This window comes from Grus americana, chromosome 1 (genome assembly GCF_028858705.1).
Source record: "Grus americana isolate bGruAme1 chromosome 1, bGruAme1.mat, whole genome shotgun sequence".
NCBI classification, from domain to species: Eukaryota; Metazoa; Chordata; class Aves; order Gruiformes; family Gruidae; genus Grus; species Grus americana.
This window is the reverse complement of record NC_072852.1, coordinates 116035195-116057968: the sequence shown is the minus strand read 5'-3', so window position 1 is coordinate 116057968 and position 22774 is coordinate 116035195. Positions and strand designations below refer to the sequence as shown.

Here is a 22774-nt window from a genome sequence, read left to right as displayed (position 1 = left end):
AGGGGTTGACATTACAGCCAAACGTATCTAACTGGTCCCGCAGCACAGTGCGGTGGGAAGGGGCATTCCTGCCCACCACATTACCCTGTTCGGAGAACTGAACTGGCAGAAAATTAATCCATAGCAAATGGGAATTGTTTGCCACTAGTTTAGCTTCCTGAACCGGCTGAGGACAAGCACCCGTGCTGGGATAAGAGGAATGGCTGCAGAAGGGCAGGAGTGCCTCCTTGGTGGTTGCTGCCCATTACCGCTGTAAGACAGGTGTTGGGAATTGCACTGGGATGGCAGGAAAGCTCCTGCACCGTGTATCCTCTTGCCTGCTTAGTCAAGGCTAACTTACTGGCTTCTAAATGCCCACTGTACTTGAAAACAGAAGAGGATACTGGATGTACCTGCTTGCTTTAATTTTTCAGAATAATTTAAAATACAGGAAAAATGAATGGAATGGCCAAATAGAAGTAGTTTCTAGATAATCGAAACTACTCTGAGCTGAGGTAAATTTTGATTTCCAGTCAAAAGTAAAAGGTGTCTGAATATGTCAAAATACTTTGTTTTCTCGCCAAAGTAAAGGTTTCAGAAATGTCAAAATAATTGTTTTGACGACTATGAATCAATTTTGTTTTGGGCATTTGGAATAAAAAACCGGAGTGGAAGGGGAGCTGTTAATGCACTTCACTAGGGTTAAAGTCAGCCTTCTCCTGGTACATGTCTGTCTGATTGCTGCTACTCGATGTAGGGGCTTCTGGGATGAGTCTGGGTGCAGACTGGAGCTAACCCAAGAGCAGTGTGAGCGCATTAACATGATGCTGAGCTGGAGGAAATGAGCCACAGTGAAAGATAGTTTGCTTGGGCTCAGGACCAAGCTGACTCATCTCTGCCTGCAAAGGGTCAGGGAGGTACAGCCTGCCTTTCAACGTTTCTGGATGCTGCTCTGGTTTTGCTTAAAATATTTACTGAAAGTGATCTAGCAAAAATGTCATTGTTCAGGTGATGGGAATATGTAGTGGGGAAAGGGAAAGCTGGACCCCTACTCTGACTTTGGGGAGTGTGATATTCATAGCAAGTGGAATAGCATGAACAAGAAAGCTTAAAAACAGCTTATTGCAAAGATCTCTGAGGGGACTGATAAAGCAGCCTCATGTAAGATATGCGATAAACCCCCAAAGGCAGTTAAAATTAAACATTTTCAGAAGGACATTTTTCCCTTTTAATTTTCATTGAACTTTTCCCAGTTAGGCTTTTGTGCTGAAAAATCGAGCTCATCTTGTACATTTTTATAGCTGGCCACAAGATGCCCCCATTTCCTACTTAACACCAACTCTTCACCAGCCCCTTCCTTTTGTCCTTGCCTGTGCCTCTTCCCTGACACCCCAAGTGCTGAGTCCTCATACCCCAACTTTTCACTGAAGTGAGTGTCTGCCCTGGGTGCAAAGAATTGGCAACTGGGACTTTTGTATTTATGCAACATAGTGATTTCTAAGGCAGAGCAGTCACACTTCGTAACGCGGGGTCTCAACAGCTGGTCTCACCAAGCAGTTTCTCTGCCACTGTCAATTCTCTGCATCATTATTTTGAGGGTCTCCGAGGGGTCCTTTTTCTTGCTGGGGGTGAGAGAGTGCACGGTTTGCCAACTGTGTCTGAAGAGCCTAACATTTGCCTTTTAACGTTGTCCAGTGATTACACCGCGTGCACCACGTGAAATGAAGACATAGGACATGGCTGATGGACATGTCATGGCAAAATCAGACCTCCCACCTCTGCTGCTTTGTAGACACGACTTCCTTGGTGCTGCTCCCGACTTGAGTCATGTCTATCCTCCTTTGTGAGCTTCTCCCAAGCTGGGATTTTGTGGTTATTTGCAGTGGTGTGGAATGGCTGCGTGTTTTTCCATGTCCTGCAGTGAGCACGTGAACTGTCTGGTGGGCCAAAGCACCTGCTTCTTGAACAGCTCCCCAGGACCAGAGCTAAGCTTCAGGGCTTCCTTTTCCCTTCAGATTTCTCTCAGTACAGCTGCCCATGACTTTTGGTGTGCTGTAGTCAGATCCTTTGCTCTTTATTTCATATGACAGGTGGCACACGAGCTGGAGCTCTCTTGACATTTGCTTTCCATCAAAACACAGCAGACGTTCAGGTAGGAATCACCTTCATTCCACCTCAAAGAGGGAGGAATACTTCTTTAAACAACAGAAGCAACACAATAGCTCATCAGCAGATGTGGAGGTGTCTGGCAGCTTCTGAAACACTGCCGTATGAAACACAGCTCTGAAGAACTATGTTAAGATGGTGTTTAAAGCTAAACAATGCTGATGCGCTAATTTGGGATAACAGCCTGAGCTGGGAGTGAAATCAAGGATCTGCACCTAAGTGTGCGATTGGGAGGCAGGTTTTTTGATCTTCCCCATCAATTTCTCTCTATTTAGGTGTTTGTAGAACATAATGTTTTACTGAAGCCTTTCTTCTTGTGGCGCTGTGCTTTTTCAGAGATTTGTTACCTAAAATGAGATCCATGAGAAATTTTAAAAAGAGGTACATGCTTTTATTTGGGAGATTGTGGCTGTATCTTAGATTTTTGGTCTCAGCTCCACAGCTTCTTGTAGAAAGCAGTCAAGTATGAAATACCCACTGACCCATTTATTTGTGTCCTTGTTGATTACTGGCGGTTTGGCTCGCTAGGCAGATCAGCTCAGTGATTTCTGTTGTATGCTTTATTTATAGCATGCAGATTTTTTCTTAGGTCCTGAAGTAGTGTAGCCCCCTCCTTTTCAAGAGGGGGCTGAAACATTACTAGGTCAGAATGCCAGCAGGTATAAATCACCTGTATGCACATTCTCCAGAAATTCAGGGTCTGGTTGAGTGATCGCGCTGATGTCTTATCATTATCTTCTTTGCTGGCAATTCTTCATTGGCTATGAAGGCAGCAAAGGGTAGAGTTTTTGTGTGAGGCAAATCATACTGTGTGTTTTCAACAGAAAGATGCCGTGTTACTTTTTTTTTTAAGGAAGCTTTCCTAATGCCTTATTACTCTGTGGGAGGTCTTCCAGGAGCAAAGCGGGGCTGTGTTTCTGGGAGCTGACCTCCCTGAAGTGACTGCCAGTGCTCCTGTTAAATACGTCGTCTCTTACAGCTGTTTCATTATCTGGAACTATCTTGTATATATTGAGGTTGGGGCTCAAGCTGCAAATCAGTGCTGTGGCAGCAGTTACTTCATTGTGGTTAGTTAACAGGTTATTCTTGAAATGACCTTGGATTTTATATCTTTTAATTGATGTGGAAAATACCATCTTGGGTATGATATATACTTTCCCCTAGGAGTTCGTGCTGCATCAGGCTTGCAGAGCCACAAGTTTTGTTCCTTTCATCTATTATTGTTTTTCCTGGCTTTGAGTCTTCTCTCCTGCTAATGCAGCCCGCATAAATCTGGTTGAGGAGGACTAGCTCTCATTCTGTCTGGAGCCCTGCAGCATGTTTTTCTTATTGCCTAAAAGGATCAGTGAGAGCTGTCTCCCCTCCCCACGAGGAGTGTTTTGTCTCCCCAGCCTGCTCCACTCAATCCAGGGAATGAGAGCCTGAAAGCTGGAAACACAGCCTTGCATCTCTCCAAAATCATAAAGGAGATATTTTGTTTTTAGAAGGGGATTTGGAAACGGGAGTGGGGAGCAGTATCCATATTTGTTTGTGGTCTCCCCACAATTCACTACCTTTTTTTTTACTCTAGGGTAGCGTTTCTGAGGTTTAGGCTTTGCATGCTCCTGTATTTTGGAGACCTCTAGCATGAGGGATAACTCTGCAGGGATAACTGAGAGCCATGTAAGTCACTGTGCAGAATATATAAATGATAAAAAAGAAAGTACACCCTTGTTTTGAATAGATATATTAATCTTCTAGATATGAAGCAGGTAGGTATTTTTAAGGAATCTTATTCTTTTGTCATTCCAAAAGCAGAACCAGAAGGTGAAGTTAACACACACTCTACAGACGATGATATAAAACCGAAACAAACTTGCACTATAAGAATGGCCATTATTTTTCATTCCATCCTCGTCCTGTCACAGGTCCCCTCAGGCTAATTAATTTGGATTTCAGAACAAGCTGAGACTAACAGTAACCTTAATTTCTTCAGGGTTATTTTCCTGAGGCAGACGACTAATTTCATACCTTTTGTAGCATGTTAAAAAATATTGTTAACAATTTAACAATTCCAGGGGCATTTGCTGAAGCAGCAATCTGAGGGTCGTGCATATAGTCAGAGACATGCAGAACTGTTCTTCCCGAGCTCTATTTTCTAAGAGCTTAAAAGCCGAAGCTCAAGGATGTCACTTCAGTCAGAGCTGTGTTCAGAGGTCTCACTCCTGTCTTTTCTAAAGACTGCCAGAGCAGCTGTTGAAATAAGCAGCGTGGCTATTAACACGTTCGTTTTTGCATTGTGGCTTTGGGTTTCCGACACTTCCAATTTAGCTGCAGTAAGCATACCTGTTCCCTGACTTGCGGATTTCTAATCTTAATATTCTTGCTGTGTTGCCGCTCCCCCTGCCGGCTCCGTGAGCCTGAGGCTGCAGCACTGTACTTGCAGGAGCAAAGGTTGGTTTTTCTGATGGCAGTGTCCCTGATTTCCAAGATCCCTGAGGACATGCTTCATTTTTACGTCTGTGAAAACTCCTGTTTATTCCAAAGGGGCTACTTGAGCATATTACAAGTGTTTGACTAGCCTCCTGACCTGGGGAAAGTGAAAAGTGGCCACAGTACAGTTGGTACGGGGGAGGTTTCATTGAATCTGTGCTTTTCCCAAGAAAAGTGAATGAATTGAATGACATTCAGCATAGATTTTTCTATACTTGCGCAATTTATTACCTAGTTGAAGTGGAAGGGGAAGCAATAGAGTTCTTTCTGAAGAAAAGAGATTTATGGGGCTTGTTCTGTAGCTCTCCAGGAAAGGCAGCGTTCCCCAGTTCGTTCTGTTCTTTGGTCGTGCAGTTGACTGTAACTGTGATAGTTGTAGCTGGGTTTCATGGGTCTTTGGAGAGGTTATCAACTCTGCGGGTCTGCCCAATGGGACAGAATACCCCAGTGTAAAATTATGTTTTCTTCTTTTATGTTTCAGTGTTTCAAAGCTAACCAGAATTCTTCTAAAAAAGAAAAAAAATGCATGCTTACCTTTTTATTGTAGATTTATGGGTGAAATTTTGTCTCAAATAAAAATTTAATCTGAGAGATAGTTCCCTAACAATTTGTGTTAGAATTGTTAGTTTATGACAGATTCTCTTTTGAAAGGTACTCCATTGTCATAATGGGGCCATTCACCAGCAGCATTTAGAAATTACACTTTCTGGTTTAGGAAGTTGCTGTTCAACTGTCAAAGTAAGTGATATCCTTTTCTTTTGAGACGACTGTCAAACATGAGCCACCGAAAGCACTTGGCCGTTGTGGACTCCACGGCACTTCTCGCAGGAGCCCAGACACCCAAGCATCTTGGCTGGGATTCAGCTGGGGTAGTCACATTCTGCCTCATCCATATTTCTTCCGCGGTTTCAGCTCGGATGGAGGTCACTCCTTATTTCCCTCTGACGTGGGATTAAGCGTAGTGATAAAGCAATCGCTATGCTTGGCTTCCAGTATCGCTGAGTTTCATCGGTGAAGGAAAGATGGAGGAGCATGACGCACCTTTTGCAGGGAGGGAGCGGTGGCAGGCGGGCAGGGAAGGACACTGGGCCGAGCTCCTCGGTCCCTGAGACTTGCTGGCTAGCTGCAGCAGTCCTTGAGCTCTGCCTCCGTCACAAGGCAAGGTGTTGTGTGGGGCGCTGGTATGTTCAAAACAACCTGCTTAGGAGACTGAGGCACCTTAAAGTTACAAACCAGAACTTTTAACCATCTGAGGCTGTTGTTGCTTCTGGCCCACAGCGTGTAACATGCTGGCAGATGGCTGCCTTTGCCAGCACTTCCCTGTTGCTGCCACTGAGAGGACTAAATTCAGTATTGCCTGTTCCACATACGTAGGAATAAGGTATTGAGATGCGGGGTTTTCTGATTTGTATGCTGCTTTTTATGTTAGTAGGATGTGCACTTCTGAGCTTTGCACCACGGCTGACAGAGCTTGGCTAGGAATATTTATTTCCACTGCATTAAAAGAAAATATAATCTGGCACCAAGAAGCAGGCTTTTAGAGCAGTACCAAATATCGTGGAAGTCTCATTAACATCTTGAGCGACAGCAAATCTGCAAATTGGAAGCAACAGCTGTGGAAAATTTTAGCCAAGTGTTGGCATGGTGCTTAAGCTTTACGTGATTCTCCAGGCCTTTAAGCCCCAGCACCTTTGCTCCAGTGATATAAGACTTCCTTTTATTTTGTTAGTTCTAGCCATAAGTAGGAGTTATTTAATGGGCATCAGTCATAATGTCACGGATACTACACTGCTGAGGCAACTTGGGAGCTCGTGTGACCTCCATCTGTGCTGGTGGCCACATGGATTTGATCCCCTTTTCCTGCTGCTTTTTGGATTTCCCTTTCTAATTCCTTAATGTCAAGCGAAGCCCACGCGTTACCGTCCCTAGCAAATGGTAGTGGTTGGGCAGTGTTCAGGTGCTGCAGAAGGAAATGAGCACGTTGTCCTCAGAGCTCCTTGCAGAGCTAAATAAAGATTTACAGGGCAAAAATAAAATGATGTAATGAACCTGACAGAAATGGGACGGTAACTGGAAGGTATGAAAAGGCAGGAATGTGCGGTGTTATTGAACCGATTGCCTTTGTTTAACAACCGGCAGATAAACCTGCTAAAGTCGACATTGGCTTTGGCAGCTGAAGATGTTAGAAATACCCTGAGCACATGTACTGTGTGACTGCTCATTACGGCGTAAGTGAAAGATTGCTGTCTACTGGGTAAAAGTGTTTATACTGCAGGAAACAGATTAAGTGGTGTTTTAATATACAGGAAAAGAAAAAGTGGTAGCTTAAAAGCAAAAACCAAAACCCCCAAACAAACATTATTTGCCTTGGCTTGGGGTGAGAAACAGCTGTAAGATGTATTTCACACAGCTTATAATGGGAAATTAATTGCAGTGAAAAAACACAGACTACTCAAACTATGACACATAGCACATTTTTTCTCTTTATTTTTTAATGGATAGCTTAAGAGTTTTAAGAATTTTTTCATGCATTAATAGAAGGACCAGAAAGCTGATAGTCCAAGTTGATCAAATCTGGGCAAGGCTCAGAAAACCTGACTTACAGAAAAAACACTTCTTCAAATAGATGTTGTGTTGCCAAACAACCCTCACAGGCACATCTTTTTCAAAGGTAAACCCTATATTTTCAGAAGAGAGGTATGTCTTCCAGAAGCTCAGCTATGAACTACGTTTTATGTCCTTTCAATTTCATTTGATGTCTGATTTATCTCCATCCCAGTATGCAGAATATGTTCTGAATTTATTTCTGATTTCTGAATTCCAATTTTTCCAAATTATTTCCAGACTCAATAAAGTGGAAATCTTGTACAGTCATGCAAATTATTTTTGGTAACGGTGGCTGAAAGCTTGCAAGAACAGCAGCTGAAAGCTGGGTACTGAGGAGCCCAAACCTGGATCTCCGTCCTCAGTCTTGATGTGGAGAACCATACCTAGGATGTGTTTGCGCACCAGCATTGTGCGTTAACATAAAACTCCTTGAAGGAAGAGCAGTGGCTTTTCAATTGCAGCAAAGGGGCAGCAGAATGTATTTATTCATTTAGGAAACATATTTCTTACGGGCTATAATTTCTCTATCATGAAATATATTTCATTCCAGTATAAATATAAACAAATATACTAGATGTGTGTAATCAGGGTTTGGGTTTTTTTTCGAAATCCCTTGAATTTAAAGCAGAATGCCATTTTATCTGAATTAAAAAGACCATCCATGCTATTATAGCCTTTTTGGCCAAACCACACAGTGTTTAACTGAAATATATCAGTATAACAGGTATGTGTTATCATCACTGTGGCCTTTTCACTCACAGCATTGCTATCTAGCCAAATGCTCCTTATAGACAAATATACATGACTTACCTAAATTGAAATGTCTAATTGAAAAATAGCAAGTAACATGAGAGCCAGCATGGGACTAACATAGAAATGATGCTGCATCTGATGTGCTAAATCACTGTTAATCTTTATAAAACGTCCATGTTTCAACCTGGTAGTGAATAGGAGGGGATGGCTGCTGGACCACTGGCTCCCAGCAATATGATAGTGTGCTGTTGGGCTGCTTCTATTCGTAGGGCTAGCAAACAAAAAAACCCCAACACATTGGTTTGAAGAAAATTCTGTTCTGCTACAGAAAATTGTCAGTTTTCCACAAAAATGTTTAAATGCTCCATACTAACAATACAACCAAAGATCATGTTAATATAGTCTGTTAAGTCTTGAGTTTTAAAAGGCAGGGATTTCCTGTGTTACTGCATCCATTGAACTTTGATTATGTTTTTCTGCATTACCTGAAGAATAAATGGAATAAAAGGTATGATCCCTGGGGGGACATTCACTGTCCTATTCATGTGACAGGATGCAGGCAGAGATGCGTTCTCAGAAACCACCCTTCCCCATCCAGCTTCAGAAGTGGCATGGCAGAAAAAACCTCATCCTTGTGGGGTTGAGGGGAAAGAGAAAAAGAGTCAGTCTCTGGAGTCAGTGGCTGTAAACTATCTCTTTATGCTGGCTTCAAGGTCAATTGAGGCATGCAGGAGTTTTCTGGCAGAGTTGAGTCCATCACTAGTCATTATAATTTGCCATTGCTAGAAATTGAATGTATATGAAATCCATTTTTCTATGGAGACTGGCTAAGTTGTAGTAATACTGCTTCTTACAGCTATTTGAGTCAGAGGATGGGATCGCCCCAAAAGTTATTTGTGCACAGAGTTTTAGGCTGGGATTAGTTATCTTCTTTCTTTTGTCACTTGCAGGCAATTCATCATTTACTTACAAGAAGTCGCAAAGGAGTTATTAGCTGTGTCAACAACATAGTCTCCGGAAGAGTGCTGAGGTGTAGGGGTGCATAGTTGTCACCATGTACTGATGGAAATGAAAGTTCATTTTCAGTTAATGTAATAGACTCCTAAAAACTGCTAAACCCGGGTTTGTTTCCTTAAAAATTGACATTGAAACTCAGTAGTGGGTGTGTTAGGCCAAAACCACAAGCAATTTAAAATCATCACATTCAACTTAACTCGGAGGAAGGCCTGACCAAGACTTGCTTCTTGGCATGGCCTGCCCGTTCACATGCTCCAGTTTCATTTGAAACCACTGAAGTGTAAAGGTAGGCAATTGCTCACCAGCCAAGAAATTAATACTAAACGTAAGAATTTCAATGTGGCGTTTTAGCCTTATCTCTGAATCATCTTTTGTAGTTTCCAACTAAATAGTGTGTCTGGCCATAGCCTGTTTATTTTTACACCTGTAGTTAAACCTGTCCTGCTGTAAACCGAGGTAGTCCTCTGAGGTCATCGAGTGCCTCTGGCATAGTGTCTTGTTGGCATGTGTGTGCGTGCAGGATGGGGCCTGGTCCTCCATGGAAACTCCATGTCTGCACCCAGCTTTTTGAATTTTTGGAAGTTATGGTTGGGTTTTCACACGCATCTCAATTTCAGCAGGGCACTCGCTTTGCGGCGACCCAGACGGCTCTGTTGAGACAGCTCCGGAGGAGGCAGAAGCGCAAGACTTGGAGTCATCTGATGAGGCCGATAAGATGAGCAAGGTGAGAAAGTTTCATTTTCACATGAGAAGGAGTGAAAGCATAGTATGGTCGCAGCTGATGTGCTAGCTCCACAGCTGCACACAATTAGAGCATCTTTCCTGTTAATCTTACTTTTAAGGTGTTTACGGAAGATACTGAATGTAACAAATTACAGCTTTGATTATGGCACATCACTACCTCCTAAGCAAGACTTGTGCCATTTTTCCAGAGTTGGTTCACATCTTCAGTATCTTGTGATAATATTCCCATATAGTTTTTAAATGGGCTGGTTTATCACCTCCTTCACCAGAGCAGGTCAGTTAAACCAAAAAATCAGGTGCATTATTATGATTTCTTACTCTTTCTTGTTTTCTAGGCATAGGAAGAATACAACTTAAACAGCATTTCCTTAAATCAATAGCATAGCACACATGGTAGTTTTTAAATGCAAACTAATTATAGCCAATCTACCTTAAATTGAAGCAAAACTCTACAATTATAGCTAAGAGGTTGTGCAAATGGATTGCTAATTGTCATCTATTAAAGGATGGGTTTCACAATGGTGGGTAGTTTGGCTTGCTCTGGTGCTGGGGAGATTTACGCAACATTAAGTGTGATGATGAGTGGCTTCTGAGGCAGAATCAAGTGAGATTATTTTAAGGACACTGATTGCTTTTAGGTATTGGTTGCATAGGTGATGGTGAGGTCATACAGCTATTTTTCTATAGAATTAATGACCTAATGAGAATCAGATCTCACTTTGTGCTTATGTACAGGTGTGTTTTTTCTCAGCTCTTGTTTTAACTAAAATGTGTTATAGTGAGCTCTGAGCTGGTCCCTGTGCTATTCTACTTGTCATTGTAGCGAAAGGAAGGAAAAGACCTTGGCCTCTTGTTTCCTGATCTCTTATGTCATGCTAGCCTGTAGTTTTGCCTTTGATAGCCAGACAGTGGAAGTCAGATAAGAGAAAACGTTCCTATGCATGAAATATATGCAGAGCTTGCACGCAGAGAAGGTGATTACTTGTACAGTTTGTTTCCAGGTTTTATTACCGAACTTTTTCTTGTAAGTACAAAGAATTTCTTCTTCAGTAAGTGGAAGTGTTTGTTGATAACTTTGGGATTTTTAACTGTAAATATGTGGGATTTTCATATGCTCTGAAAAGAGTCTCTTCTGTTAAACACTGAAGCTGTGGAAGAGCACCGAGCATAACACATAGCTGCTTGGGGAATAAATGTTCTTGCTGTGTTTTCCATAGCTTTCTATTTCTGAACTGAGCAACAGGCTGTGGGGTTCCATTTTATGTCTTGCCTCCTGGATCTCCAGAGCTGTAATTGCCTGAAGTGAGGTGTAAGGATTACATGATTAGCCCTGTGGCTCAGCAGATTTAGTTAAACTGAGAAATGTGTGTTAGCAGCTCTAATGCTTAATATTTGTATATTGGAAGAGTAATTTGTAACTCTAGCAAGTCTCTCCTTCCAAGGAGAGGAACATCTGTCTTTCTGTAAATGTTGACATCGGTACATGTTTTGTTTCAAAACTCAGAAATATGTCTTGTTGTGTTTGTGTGATATAGAGGGGAATGAGGCATTTTACTTCCCATTCTGTTATAGGACAAACTACTTGAAATGGTCTTCCACAAAAAAAGAAGGAAATTTGTACATATAGTATCTATACAATGTGGTCAATTTGGCAAACTCACGAATGCCGCTGTCCCTGTTCGCATGGAAGAGCTCTGTATTCAGTAGGCTTTCTTTGTGGTTACTCTCTAACGAAAGCTACGGAAACCCCCAAATTATTCTGCAATGCCTATAGATAATTCCAGTATATGGTAGAGGGGAGGGAAAAAAGCTCAATCAACAGGAGGGTTTTCCTAATCCCTTTGCTTGTCTGTGTGCCTGGGAAAGCCGATCTGCGTGGGGAGTAAGGAATCTGCAACACATGTTTTTCCACGGAAAGTCACCATCCGGCTGGTATGGTGAGGAAAAAAGCAAAGGTGTTTTCCTGTCCATGCGCTGCCACACCTTTCCATGCTCCTAGGATTATGGAGCAGAAGATTAAGCTGATGTCCTCAGCGCTGTTTTACAGGGGTTGTTTTTGAACGTGGAAAGTGAAACGCTCTGCCCTTGTACCACCAGGAGGGGCATGTTCCCCTCTATCGCCATTACTGCCACAGCTTCCAGTCTCCCTCGGGTGGTGGAGTTCAAGGGAGGCTTTCTCCTTGGCAAAAGCAGGGCGGGTGCACTCTTACCTGTTCACTGCTGGGTGGCAGAGGAAATCCATTTTAACTATGCTGGAGCCTCCCAGCTAAATGCAGAGTTCCCCTTCTTTCAGCACAGATGCAGCATTAGCAACTGAAGATCCGAAAATAGCATTTGGGTTGTCTTTTGCCTTGCGATAGCATGATCCTGAGGCAGGGGTTAATCCTGCAAACACCACTGCTCCGTGCCGTGGTGCTGGCGGTCTGCTGATACCCGCAGAGTGCTGCAGAGGAGGAGACCTCCGAGCTTCTCTGAGGAAACTTCCCAGCTCTCCAGCCAGCAAAGTGATCCTAGGGGAGAGTTAATAATTCATTGAAAAAGGAGAGGAACGCAGTGCCGCAACTCTCCTTCTTCTGCTCTTGTAGCACAGGCCAGGTAGGCTTTTCGTGAAGGTAAGCTGTCTGAAATCCTACCAAAAGCTGAACCGGGGTCCCTTCTGACTTACCTGTAACTTTCTCGTGTAGGTCATAGGTGGATGCATAACACAGGAGGTACCTGAATGTGTCTTCCCTTCTCCTCCTCCTCCGTCCCAGCTGTCTCTTTCCCTTCCCCCAGCCCAGCATGTGTGCACGTGGGTGTGTGTTTACTTAGTAGTGGTGCATTTGTTTCTTAATCTGCAAAAGCCTCCAAGCTGTTGATGGTGGTGAAGGATTTGGAGGGTACACCAGCAGTTGTGAGGATTCCTCCCTTTTCTGAAAATCTTATCTTCTGTATATCCTAAAGACCTGATAATGTAGCATTTACTTCTCCATCACTAGTGTCAAGGGACTCATTAAAATGAGCAAAAATGAGATGTCTGTAGAACTATTCAGATAAAATAGTAGAAACGCATTTCCAAGGTGGGTTAAATAGTCAGCAGTGGAGTGGTATGGGATAGCTGCTGTTCTCTGGACTCGCTCCCTATCTGATTTCATGATGCCTTCCCTGCATCAACCAGACCTGTTAGATACAGTATCTCTTGGGTTGAAATCTCTGTAAACAGTAGCAAGCAGGTACCCTTTCTGGGTGCAACTCTTTGCCTTTAAGCCGTGCAACTGGCAGTGGCCTGAGTTGTGCTCCCAGTTGCTTCTGCTCTGGGGTGGGCTCCTGACTTTCCTTTCTCTCCCCATTTCATGTGGGAGCCAAGAGGAGGAGAGAACTGGGAGGGAGAGGAGTGGGGGGAAAGGAACGCCTGCTCTCTGCCACCTCTTCAGGCTTGCTTTCGTCTAGCGGGTAAATTCAAATTTCTGGCTGTTTATGAAATCTAGGTGACAGCCCTGTCAGTCTCCAGTTCAACAGAATATTGGGAACATTTCATACCAAAGTAATTTCTTAAATGGTTTCTTGCCTCTGTTTTGGCCTTTTAAATACTGTAGAATAAATTGACGTTCAAAGAGGTACCCTAAAAACTGAGTGTGTGTGTGTGAGGTCTTAATATTGCAGGTTACCAAAGGCTAAGATAGCTGTTGTGTTACATCTCAAGATCAGTCTTTGTGCATATTTTTTCCTGTTATGCTTCTTTGAATTTAATTGGGGATGTGTTTTTTAAAACTGTCATCAGTTAAAATATTGCAGGACACTCATTTCCCCCTGTTTCTAATTAAGGACTGCCTCCTGAAATAAAAGCTAATTACCTTGCAGCACTTGTGCTTGGGGGAGCGTGCTGTAATGGGCTGTGTGCATACATGCTTATACCGTTTAGAGGTATTTTTTTTTCAGAGAAAATAGGTCATCTTCTCTCTGCAGCATTATTCAAGACCACAATTAAGTCTCAAGACCTTCAACGTGTTGCAATAGATGTGAAAGGATTAAAACAGGGATTTGAGGGGTAGGTTTTCCAGTAGCGTAACTGTCTTTTTTAAGTTCTTCTAATTCTGTGCGTCTGTCCCTTCAGATGTTTAATATTCTTCAGCAGTGCCGTTCGTAGCCAATCGGCTCATGCTCAGCCACAGACAACAGACATTTGTATTCCCGGGCTGCCTTCACCTCTGCTTTGCTGCATTTCAGCCTCTCTGCTGAAGTTTTCCTCTTAACGAGTCTATGAAAAGCAGCGTTGAGTTCTCAGCTTCGACTGGGAGCCGGCTCTTAATTTCAGCTGATGTGAGCGAACGAGGACGGCGGCAAATGACACATGCAGAAAGGCTTTGCTTAGAGAAATATGGTCACTGCCCTTCCTTATTAAAATACAGTTGTCTTCTGCGTTGCATGCCAAGTAAGCAGCACGGAGTATCTGTCTGGAGTGGGAAAACCTTTCGGATCAGCTGAATATGTGGAGAACTGGGATTTTCCTCCTAGATGAGTGACAGCTCTGGCAATACTGCCTTTCCAGCGATGTCGGCTCTTTGGAGAGTTAACCGTAAACTCAAGAACGAAAGCGCTGGGAGAGCTGGCGACTCTCTGTACCGTATGCTGTATTTGGTGAGCAGATCTACTGTGCAACGTGACTAGTCTAAGTAATCAGCAGTTAAACGAATTTTCATGCTGTTTTAATTTTCAGGTTGTAAATTCAAGGCTGAGCTGTAACATATATACCATGTAGAGGCTTTTTGTTACTGTGCAATGTTGTTAGCAGTCCTGGCAATGCATGAAAGGATGCAATTTGCCTGAGTTTTGTTTGGGAGATCAGTACTGCTTAGAGTTTGCCGTCCCTGGCGGAACAGAGGTGTTGCATGCCATTCAAGGGGGCAATCTGCCTGATGCCTGGGCACCCATATGTCTTTATACGGTAAGCGCAAGAGGAAATGGCACTCTGCTTTCAAAACGATAGGGCAGGTAGCCAAAACTCTCCACTGTGGGCAGCATCAGCATGCTTGATGAGTTTAAAGACTTGCTCCTCCTGCATGGGAAGGATGTGAGCTTAGCTCCTCTGCTGAGCCCCCTGCAGAGGAGGGGTTAATGTACTTGCAAAGTAAACTTTGCTTTACAGCCCAGTTGTGCCAGCCCTCCATCTCATTTTTAGGTTGCTAGATGGGATTGCCTGCAGAATCAATGCTGTAATTCTCCTAGAGAAATCCTGGGTCAGTGTTATCATTGTCACAGCTGGCAAACAGAGCTGGCACTGGGAGATAAAAGGATCTGTTTCTGTTCCAGACCTTCCCTACTCTATCCACTTTGTGTAGGAAAATGGGGACAGAGAGGCTTTTGTTGATATTGTTTGAGAGTTTTTAACAAAATAGCTGTGTTCTGAACCTCCCTGGGTACAATATGCATCTGCTTTCTGTCTAGATACTTTTATTTTTTTAAAGCAAATATTTCTGAATGTAATCCTGTCTACCTTATGAAACAAGATGGTTTGTTCAATGAACAAGCAAGAGAACAGGTTTGTGAATATTATTGTGCTTGAGACTTTGTCTGTCCAAAGAGTATCGGGTGAGTGATCCTTGGGAAATAGGTAAAAAGACACGAGGCAGGGCAGTGGGAGGCAGAGCTGGGTTGCTGCTGGCTGGAGCTGGGCATGGCTGAAGTCAGCGAGCGGTTTATTAAGTGTGCACAAGTGGAGATAAGGATTGTAAGTCTTCTACGCTTCCTTTTTGGCATATGGGTGTAACTATTTGTTCTGGGGCAGACTGTGTGCCTGTATGACAGTTATCCAATTTTCAACTGCTTGTTAGTGTTTAGCTGGTGTTTCATGGTGTAAGTGGATTTTTGCTCTCTCTTTCTGGGTGACCCATCTTTCCCTGCGACTTATTGCAAGTGCGTTTGCAGGATGGTGAGCTGTCTGCGGGATATCAAGCATGAACTGCTTAAAACACTTGATTTATTTTTGGAGTTTGATTCCATACTGTGTTTTATACATTATAACTATTTTTATTCGTACATTTGGCTCTTAAAACAAAATGCTGCTGGATATGTCTGCCTCAAATATTCTTTCACAAAATAGTCCTAACAAAGCTAAACATTTCTGACCAAAACCCTGCCTATCTGGGGTCTCTGCAGGCTCAGATTAACATACAGTAATTGTTCTTCATCGCTTTCCAGCAGAGCAGGTAACTCGGGCAGGTTTTTTTGCCTGCACTGAAGCCACTGTGGATTTGGGGCTGATGGGATCGAGATCACACCTATTGAAATTTAATGCAAATTTAACCTTAAAGTTTGGGTATGCTTTATACTTAAGAGTACAGCGAGTAGAGGTGTAACCTTGCTGAGAAATAAAAGGAATTACTTTGACTAATAAATCTTAACTCTGTGACATGTGCCATTACTAGAAGCTGAGTTAGTTGGAAATGGACTGGTTCAACTCACTGCTTCCTCCTGCACTCAACTTAAAACATTTTTCCTTTCTTCCTCATCTGAGTTAAACTTCAGATACTGAAGGTGAATGATTTTCCTGTAATACACTGCGTCCAAGAGGCATTTTTGTATAGACACTCAGTTACAGTTAATTTGTTGCTTACACTTGTGTCCTGAAGAAAATTATCCTTTGCATAATAAGTATCTTTACTAATATGCCTTGCAGTGGTACACTCAGGTGAGCATTTACAACCTTAAGATACCTTTAAGGAAAGCAACTGTCTCAGAGTAGGAAATCCCTTACTTGTCACTAGCATGGTTAATGCCCCTCTTGGGCTTCATGGCATTGTAAGCGCACTGAGAGGGGAAAATAGCTACATGTGAGAAGACTGTGCAGCTTAAAAAATGCAGAGGTTTTTCAGCACTGGGTCATCACGAAGGTGTGGGGTAGTGCAGGCTCCAGATGAGGTTGTTGCCACCATCTCGTGGGAGTGAAGTGATCTCTCAGGGGGCAGGGCTCTGTCTCCAAACTGCAAGGTGATGATGTGCTTTTTTTTCTTGCTCTTTTTTTTTCTTTTCTCCCCCCCGCCCCCCGCATATTCTCTGTTTGAACAGGCTAATTTGAGGTCAGCTGTTTTAGTATGAACTGGAGGGCTATAGAGGCAGCGCTGGGAAGTCACTAAATCTGGCTTAAGATGCTATGGCAGGATTAGACACAGAAGGTTAGAGAGATGTGATCAAGTGCAGCAGCTCTTTTCCCTCCCGTGCCCTCTCCAGGCCTCTGGGAGGGATGGAGACAGGGCACACCGCTGCTTTGGTAACCCTAGAAGCTCGGGGCTGTTGTCACTGACACCAGAGACTATACCTGCTCCAAACTTTTCAGTGTAAGGAAAGATGCAAGAAGATGATCTAACATGAGGAGGTGAAGAGAGGATAACTGCCTTTATATATAGACAGCTGATTAAACTTTGAAGAAACCAGCTAGATGTAGCAGCTCTGAATAACCTGACTTATGGGGAAAAATTTCACCCTGCAAGGCATGTTTCCAGACACAGAACAGATACACAGTTACTTTCCTGAAGAGCTTGCATTTGAAGCCTTGAGAGGCTTTGGTTCCCCAGATGGCTCTGCTTCCCCGAAAAATAGCTTAAGCGGTTTCTGTCTCCACGTTGTCTCGTTGGCTATGTTGACACAGCTATTCACAGGACTGCGGCAAACTAGATTAGGGAACTGGCAGAAGGCTGGGGTGTATGTTTTGTTTGCACAGTCATTTTTGGTTCCTGATTCTTGGTCATTTTTGTTTGTTTGTTTTTCAATCTTAAGTGCTGGACAAGCCTATTTTAATGAACGTTCATGCTTATCTGAAACCAGGAATGTCATTGAACAGCACTTCAATGAACTTGAATTCTGCAACTCTTTCTTTTTCTTCCCCCCTGCGCGCCCCCCCCCCTATCCCTAGTCACTGAAAGATAGGACAGACAGATACGTGAAATGATGTATGCACTTCTGGACTTTGGTGCCTGTTAAAAAGCCGCCAAGCTTGCAACTGCTTAACTGCAAAGGCTTCTCAGCTCCATCATTCCTACAGCTCTTACTTAAAATATTACCGCTGGTCTTTCCTCTTCCCTCTTTTTAAAGAGTACAGAGCAGGTCGCTGCTTTCTGTCGCAGTCTGCATGAAATGAACCCTTCTGATTCAAGTGCTCATCCTCAGGAATTCACAGGACCCCAGCTGGCTACTATGAGACAACTCACAGATGCAGATAAACTGCGAAAGGTTATCTGTGAACTTCTCGAGACAGAACGCACCTATGTCAAAGTAAGGGGTTTCCATGTGTTGTTTCAGTCTACTCGTATTTCTCCTCCTTCTGGAAAATTCTATTAGTTTCTTCTCTAATACTTCAAATTATGTTTCATGTGTGTATCTCTTAGTTAACTTACATTCAATTCTACAGTCTGTCCCTAGAATAGTAACTTACACCTCTGAAATAAGTAGGCTTTCCAAATTCTTATGCTGTCATTTTGGAATTGCTTAGCTGGTGTGCAGAGGAACACTGCTCAGTGAGATCTGGTATTAATTTTGTAAGTAAAACTGTGTAAATGTTTCCTTTTACTATCTCAAATTCTGTGAAATCCAACTATTTTGTCTTATGCGTGAAAGGGGAAAAACTCATAGACTAGGTAAACAGTGATCTTTGCCACCTCAATAAATATTCAGAGGCAGTTTGAGCCAACATGGGAATCTTCTTCTGAATTTTTAGGACTTAAATTGTCTAATGGAGAGATACCTGAAGCCTCTACAAAAGGAAACGTTCCTCACGCCCGATGAGGTATGTTAACTGTTGCTTATCTTTTTGCTAGATAACTTATGCATGCCCCTCTGTTCTGCCCACCCCCCAGCTTGACTTGCTTGTCTGAGTAAGGGCTATGGAGAAATTCTGAATTCCATTTCTTTTAAAATAGTGGACTGAGTAGAGCATAAAGGTACTGGCTCAATAATGTGTAGTCTGTAGGTTTTTTCCTGACATAACACTGATTATACAGTTGGACAGAGAATTATTGAAGTTCTAGAAAACGTGATTTAGCTACAAAGTAATGTTTTCTGCATCTTGCTTTTTTTTTCTTCTCTTATTAGCTGGATGTTCTTTTTGGGAATCTGACTGAAATGGTAGCATTCCAGGTGGAGTTCTTGAAAACTCTTGAAGATGGAGTAAGGCTGGTTCCAGACCTGGAAAAGCTTGAAAAAGTTGAGCAATTTAAGGTAATCTCATTGTTTACAATCTGAGTAGTCCTTTAACACTCTTCATCATGTTTGTCTGACTGCCGTCACTGTTCATGTAAAAACCTACATCTACTTACACTCAAGATTAATTTTTAGCTAATACTGGAGCTGTTTGAAAAACATCCTGCTAAAATTGTAGCTTGTGCTACATTTAGCCATACAGAGCACTAGAAATCTGTAACACCATGTGCTCTTATGCTATTCTTGCCATTCTGCCAGATTTCTTGTCTCAGGCTGTCAGGAAAAGCTAGAAATGGAAAGTTACATAAAATCTTTGTTCTGACAAGTCTAACATAGTAGTTCAGAAGCCCAGTAGGGCTACAGATCAGAACTGTAAATTGAATGTTTGTCTTTGTGGAATTTTACTCTTGCTTTGAGCACTCACCTTGGTAGAGGGCAGGATGTCTTGATGAATAATAATAATTCCACTGAGATTGCTCTTCAACTAACATACAGACCTGGAAGAACTACTGAAAGAATTCATCTTTTTGTGCATGTGTGACTTTGCCATCAGGTGCTCATTTAAAATAAGCATCAATCATGAAAGCTGCCCTCGCATAACTAGAACACAGCTTTTGTTTTGAAGGAAATGTGCCCTTAATGGAGAGCACAGAGATGCTTTTTTTTTTTTAGTGGACGAAGCCTCTGAGCTTTGAGAGAGGAGCGCGGAAGAAGCCTCCTTATGGAGAGAACTCTGTCTTCTGAGTGCTGCTGTTTCCACCTCTTTCCATAAAAAGTGCATCAACTTCACTTTAAGTTCTGTCCTATGCGTATAGTCCAAAAGCAATGTGCCAAATAGGACTTCAGGGCTTTGTGGTTTCAGTTCTGCAGTTTGCTTCCCTCTGCTGACTGTAGGCAATGTGCCTATGTGTTGTCTTACATGCTGTCTTGTTCCTAAGTGGGTAGCAAAGCAAACGCTTGACCGTGGCATAGACATCTTAAGGAAAGATTGTGTTTGACCCTTAACACAATTTCATTTTCAAGAGATTGAAGAACTTGGTGTGTTTGTGCAGAGGGATAACAGTCTTGCTTGCAGCTCCTTAGTATCTTGGTCCATTACAAAGTCAGATACATTCAGTCCTTTCTCTGGCCTCTGGTCATTACTTAGATCAATAAGGTTTTAAGCTCAGGCATTTAAATACAGTTTTGGAGCTGTGAACCTAGTTCTCTCTATAGTCAGTGGTGTCTCCGGATTGTCCTAACTGGAACTTGGCTAATTATGTTATCACATAGCCTGAATCCAGATGCCAAAGCTAGGCCTGTTTCTGGCTAGATGGTGTGAAAACACTCTAAAAACGCAGTGTCCCATCATCTAAAAGCTAAATGGAAACTTCAGGTGACCTGGCAGAAGGGAAAATAACTAACTGGCTTTCATGTGCTTTTTTTTTTTCTAATGTGGGTTTGTTTGTTTTTTTTAAATCCTAGAAAGTGTTGTTTTCCTTGGGTGGATCCTTTCTTTACTATGCCGACCGGTTCAAGCTGTACAGTGCCTTCTGTGCCAGCCACACAAAAGTCCCCAAAGTACTGGTGAAAGGTAAGAGCTGTGTGCTGGACAAACAGACCTGGGCGTGCAGGAAGACATGTCACAGCAACACGTTGGTTTGGGCTGGTGCAGGTTGTCCTTGTGGAAGATGAGACGTGGCCACTGCACTCCATACCACGCAGGGCAGGTTGTGGCAGAGGAATGGGGCACATGCCTGCCTGGTTGCTCTTCAGGAGCCTTCACAGTAGGGAAATAAGTCCATCTGGCCCGAGAGGCTCGCAGAGAGCTCTGGTCCATGGGTGTTCTTGGACCACCATCGATGTAATGATACCCGAGTAGCTCATTATAAGAGGTCGTTAAACTCCCATGTAGTTTTTTCCCCCGCACTTAATTTATTCTCCCCGACATGTTCATTTCTTTTCAGTCATGTGGGGAGTGGAAAGATTTCATAAATGGGTGATGTGGCATGTGCTAATGAATTGCTGTGTACTTTGGAATCAGGAGTGGCGATGCTTGTAATGACCTCTGGATAGAGTTTGTGCCGTGAATCCTTGCTAGTGGCAATCCCAGTGAAGCTCTGGCCAATGTGGTTGAATGCTGACAGCCTCTAGGAAAGGATCAGCCTGGGAGAATGTTTTATAGAAGCTGTCTAAATATTTTAGCTTCACCGTGCTCTCTCCCCTCTCTTTTTCCTCTCACCTTCATTCCAATTTGCCTGAGAAGTTTCCAAGTATGAATTCCTAGCAGAGCTTGGCTTGCTGAGATGGAGATAAATGAACTGCGGTCTGGCTTATAAATGCCCATGGGCCTCCTTGCCTTGCAGTGATGTCTTTTCCCTTGTGAAAGTGTTAATCTCTTAGAGTTAGCAGTGCTTCATGCAATTAATTTTTGGCCAATACATTAAATAAACAAATGGTTCCAGTTGTAGGAGCAGTGCCATTAAGAGAGGAGCTCTAATCTTTAAAAGAACATCTGAATGCCTGACAACCAAAAGTTTTGGGGGTTTTCTTGTGTCTTGGTTGGTTTGGGGTTTGTGTTTGTTTTTTCTTTCTGTGCACAATTTTTTTTTTTTCATTTCTACTTGTGCACTCTTATTTGTCATGCTGCAAAGAATACTTGGCAGCTCTGTGGAATACTTGAATAAATGACTTGATGCTAGTAGCATCCATGCTTTCTTTTGACATCATTTTGTTAGACCTTAATGTTAAGGCAGATCTGGTTGCTTTGTTTTGCTTTGTCATTGCTGACCGTGTTTATAAGTGAGAAAATGTTGTGCTTGAATTATGGCACAAACACAACTTAAAATTTCATTCCAGTGATAAATCTTTTAAAAAGCCTGGGCGTGTATTTCAAGTGTAATTTGGTGTCCTCAGCTGAGGTGCAGGTGGCTTCTGGATTTGAAACTGAAGTTGCTTTATTGAAGTCAGGTGACTGTCTGCAAAAAAACCACCCAACCTCAGCAGGGGACGTGGCTCTAATAAAAGCAATTGTGTGGAATTGTTCCTGCACTGAATAACTTATATGTCTAAAAATGCTACATTCTCCATATTCCCTCCCTGTACAAATTTATGTTCTAGTAGAGGGAGCAACAGAGAAAATGTTATTTTTATAAATTCAGTAGCAGTCAGGTGTCCAGTCTGCATGTGCTCCCCAAATGGTGTATTATAAGTTCACTGCTTCCTGCCTCCTTACTAGCTCTTGATTTTTGTCATTGTACTGCATTTTAAGGTTTAATGAGGTAACAATAACCAGACTCACCAATTTTATAGGTGTACCTGTCACGAAGTAGTGACTTCTTACAAATATCTGGTTTGAGCCTTTTCTTAAAGGAAGCAGATGATTAAAACAATTTATGCTGCTCTAAAGTAGTTGCAAGGCCAGAAATACTGTGGATAGTGAAATTAAAAACTGCGTGTATGGTAGGCGGGTGCCTGTTGTTAAATCATAAATAGCATATCAGTGGCAAAGTGTCAGTAACTCAAAACTTGAAGTGCTTGAATCTAATACTGTGAACCTTATTGATAAATCTGCACTTCCTTGCAAAATGTCTTTGGATAAATGAATTTAAAGCTTGGAAAAGTCACTTTATCAGAGCAGCTGTTCTGATTTTTGATTTATCCAACTGCTTCATTTTAATCTTCCAGCCAAGACAGACACAGCTTTCAAGGCATTTCTGGATGCTCAGAATCCCCGACGGCAGCACTCCTCCACGCTGGAGTCTTACCTCATCAAACCCATCCAGCGGATACTGAAATACCCTCTCCTGCTGAAGGAGCTCTTTGCTCTGACTGATGTAGACAGTGAAGAACATTATCACCTTGATGGTAAGGAGCTAACCTACAT

At 42.6% G+C, this 22774-nt stretch overlaps 1 protein-coding gene across 21 annotated transcripts in view; it reads left to right on the top strand.

Annotated features, from left to right (window-relative positions):
• Nucleotides 1–22774, top strand: part of TIAM1 (TIAM Rac1 associated GEF 1) — a 191008-nt gene that overhangs the window by 157244 nt on the left and 10990 nt on the right. For 16 of the 21 annotated variants that reach the window (XR_008578961.1, XM_054839301.1, XM_054839247.1 and 13 more), the window contains 6 exons: nt 9612–9718; nt 17806–17985; nt 18428–18496; nt 18802–18927; nt 20374–20482; nt 22576–22755. Coding sequence is in view for 20 of the 21 variants with exons in the window: in XM_054839301.1 (XP_054695276.1) it covers nt 9612–9718; nt 17806–17985; nt 18428–18496; nt 18802–18927; nt 20374–20482; nt 22576–22755 (771 nt within the window). In the remaining variant the exon portion in view is untranslated. Of the gene's footprint in view, nt 1–9611; nt 9719–12342; nt 14356–17805; nt 17986–18427; nt 18497–18801; nt 18928–20373; nt 20483–22575; nt 22756–22774 lie in introns of those variants that run through there. The other 5 variants (XM_054839340.1, XM_054839210.1, XM_054839331.1 and 2 more) reach the window with 5 other exon arrangements.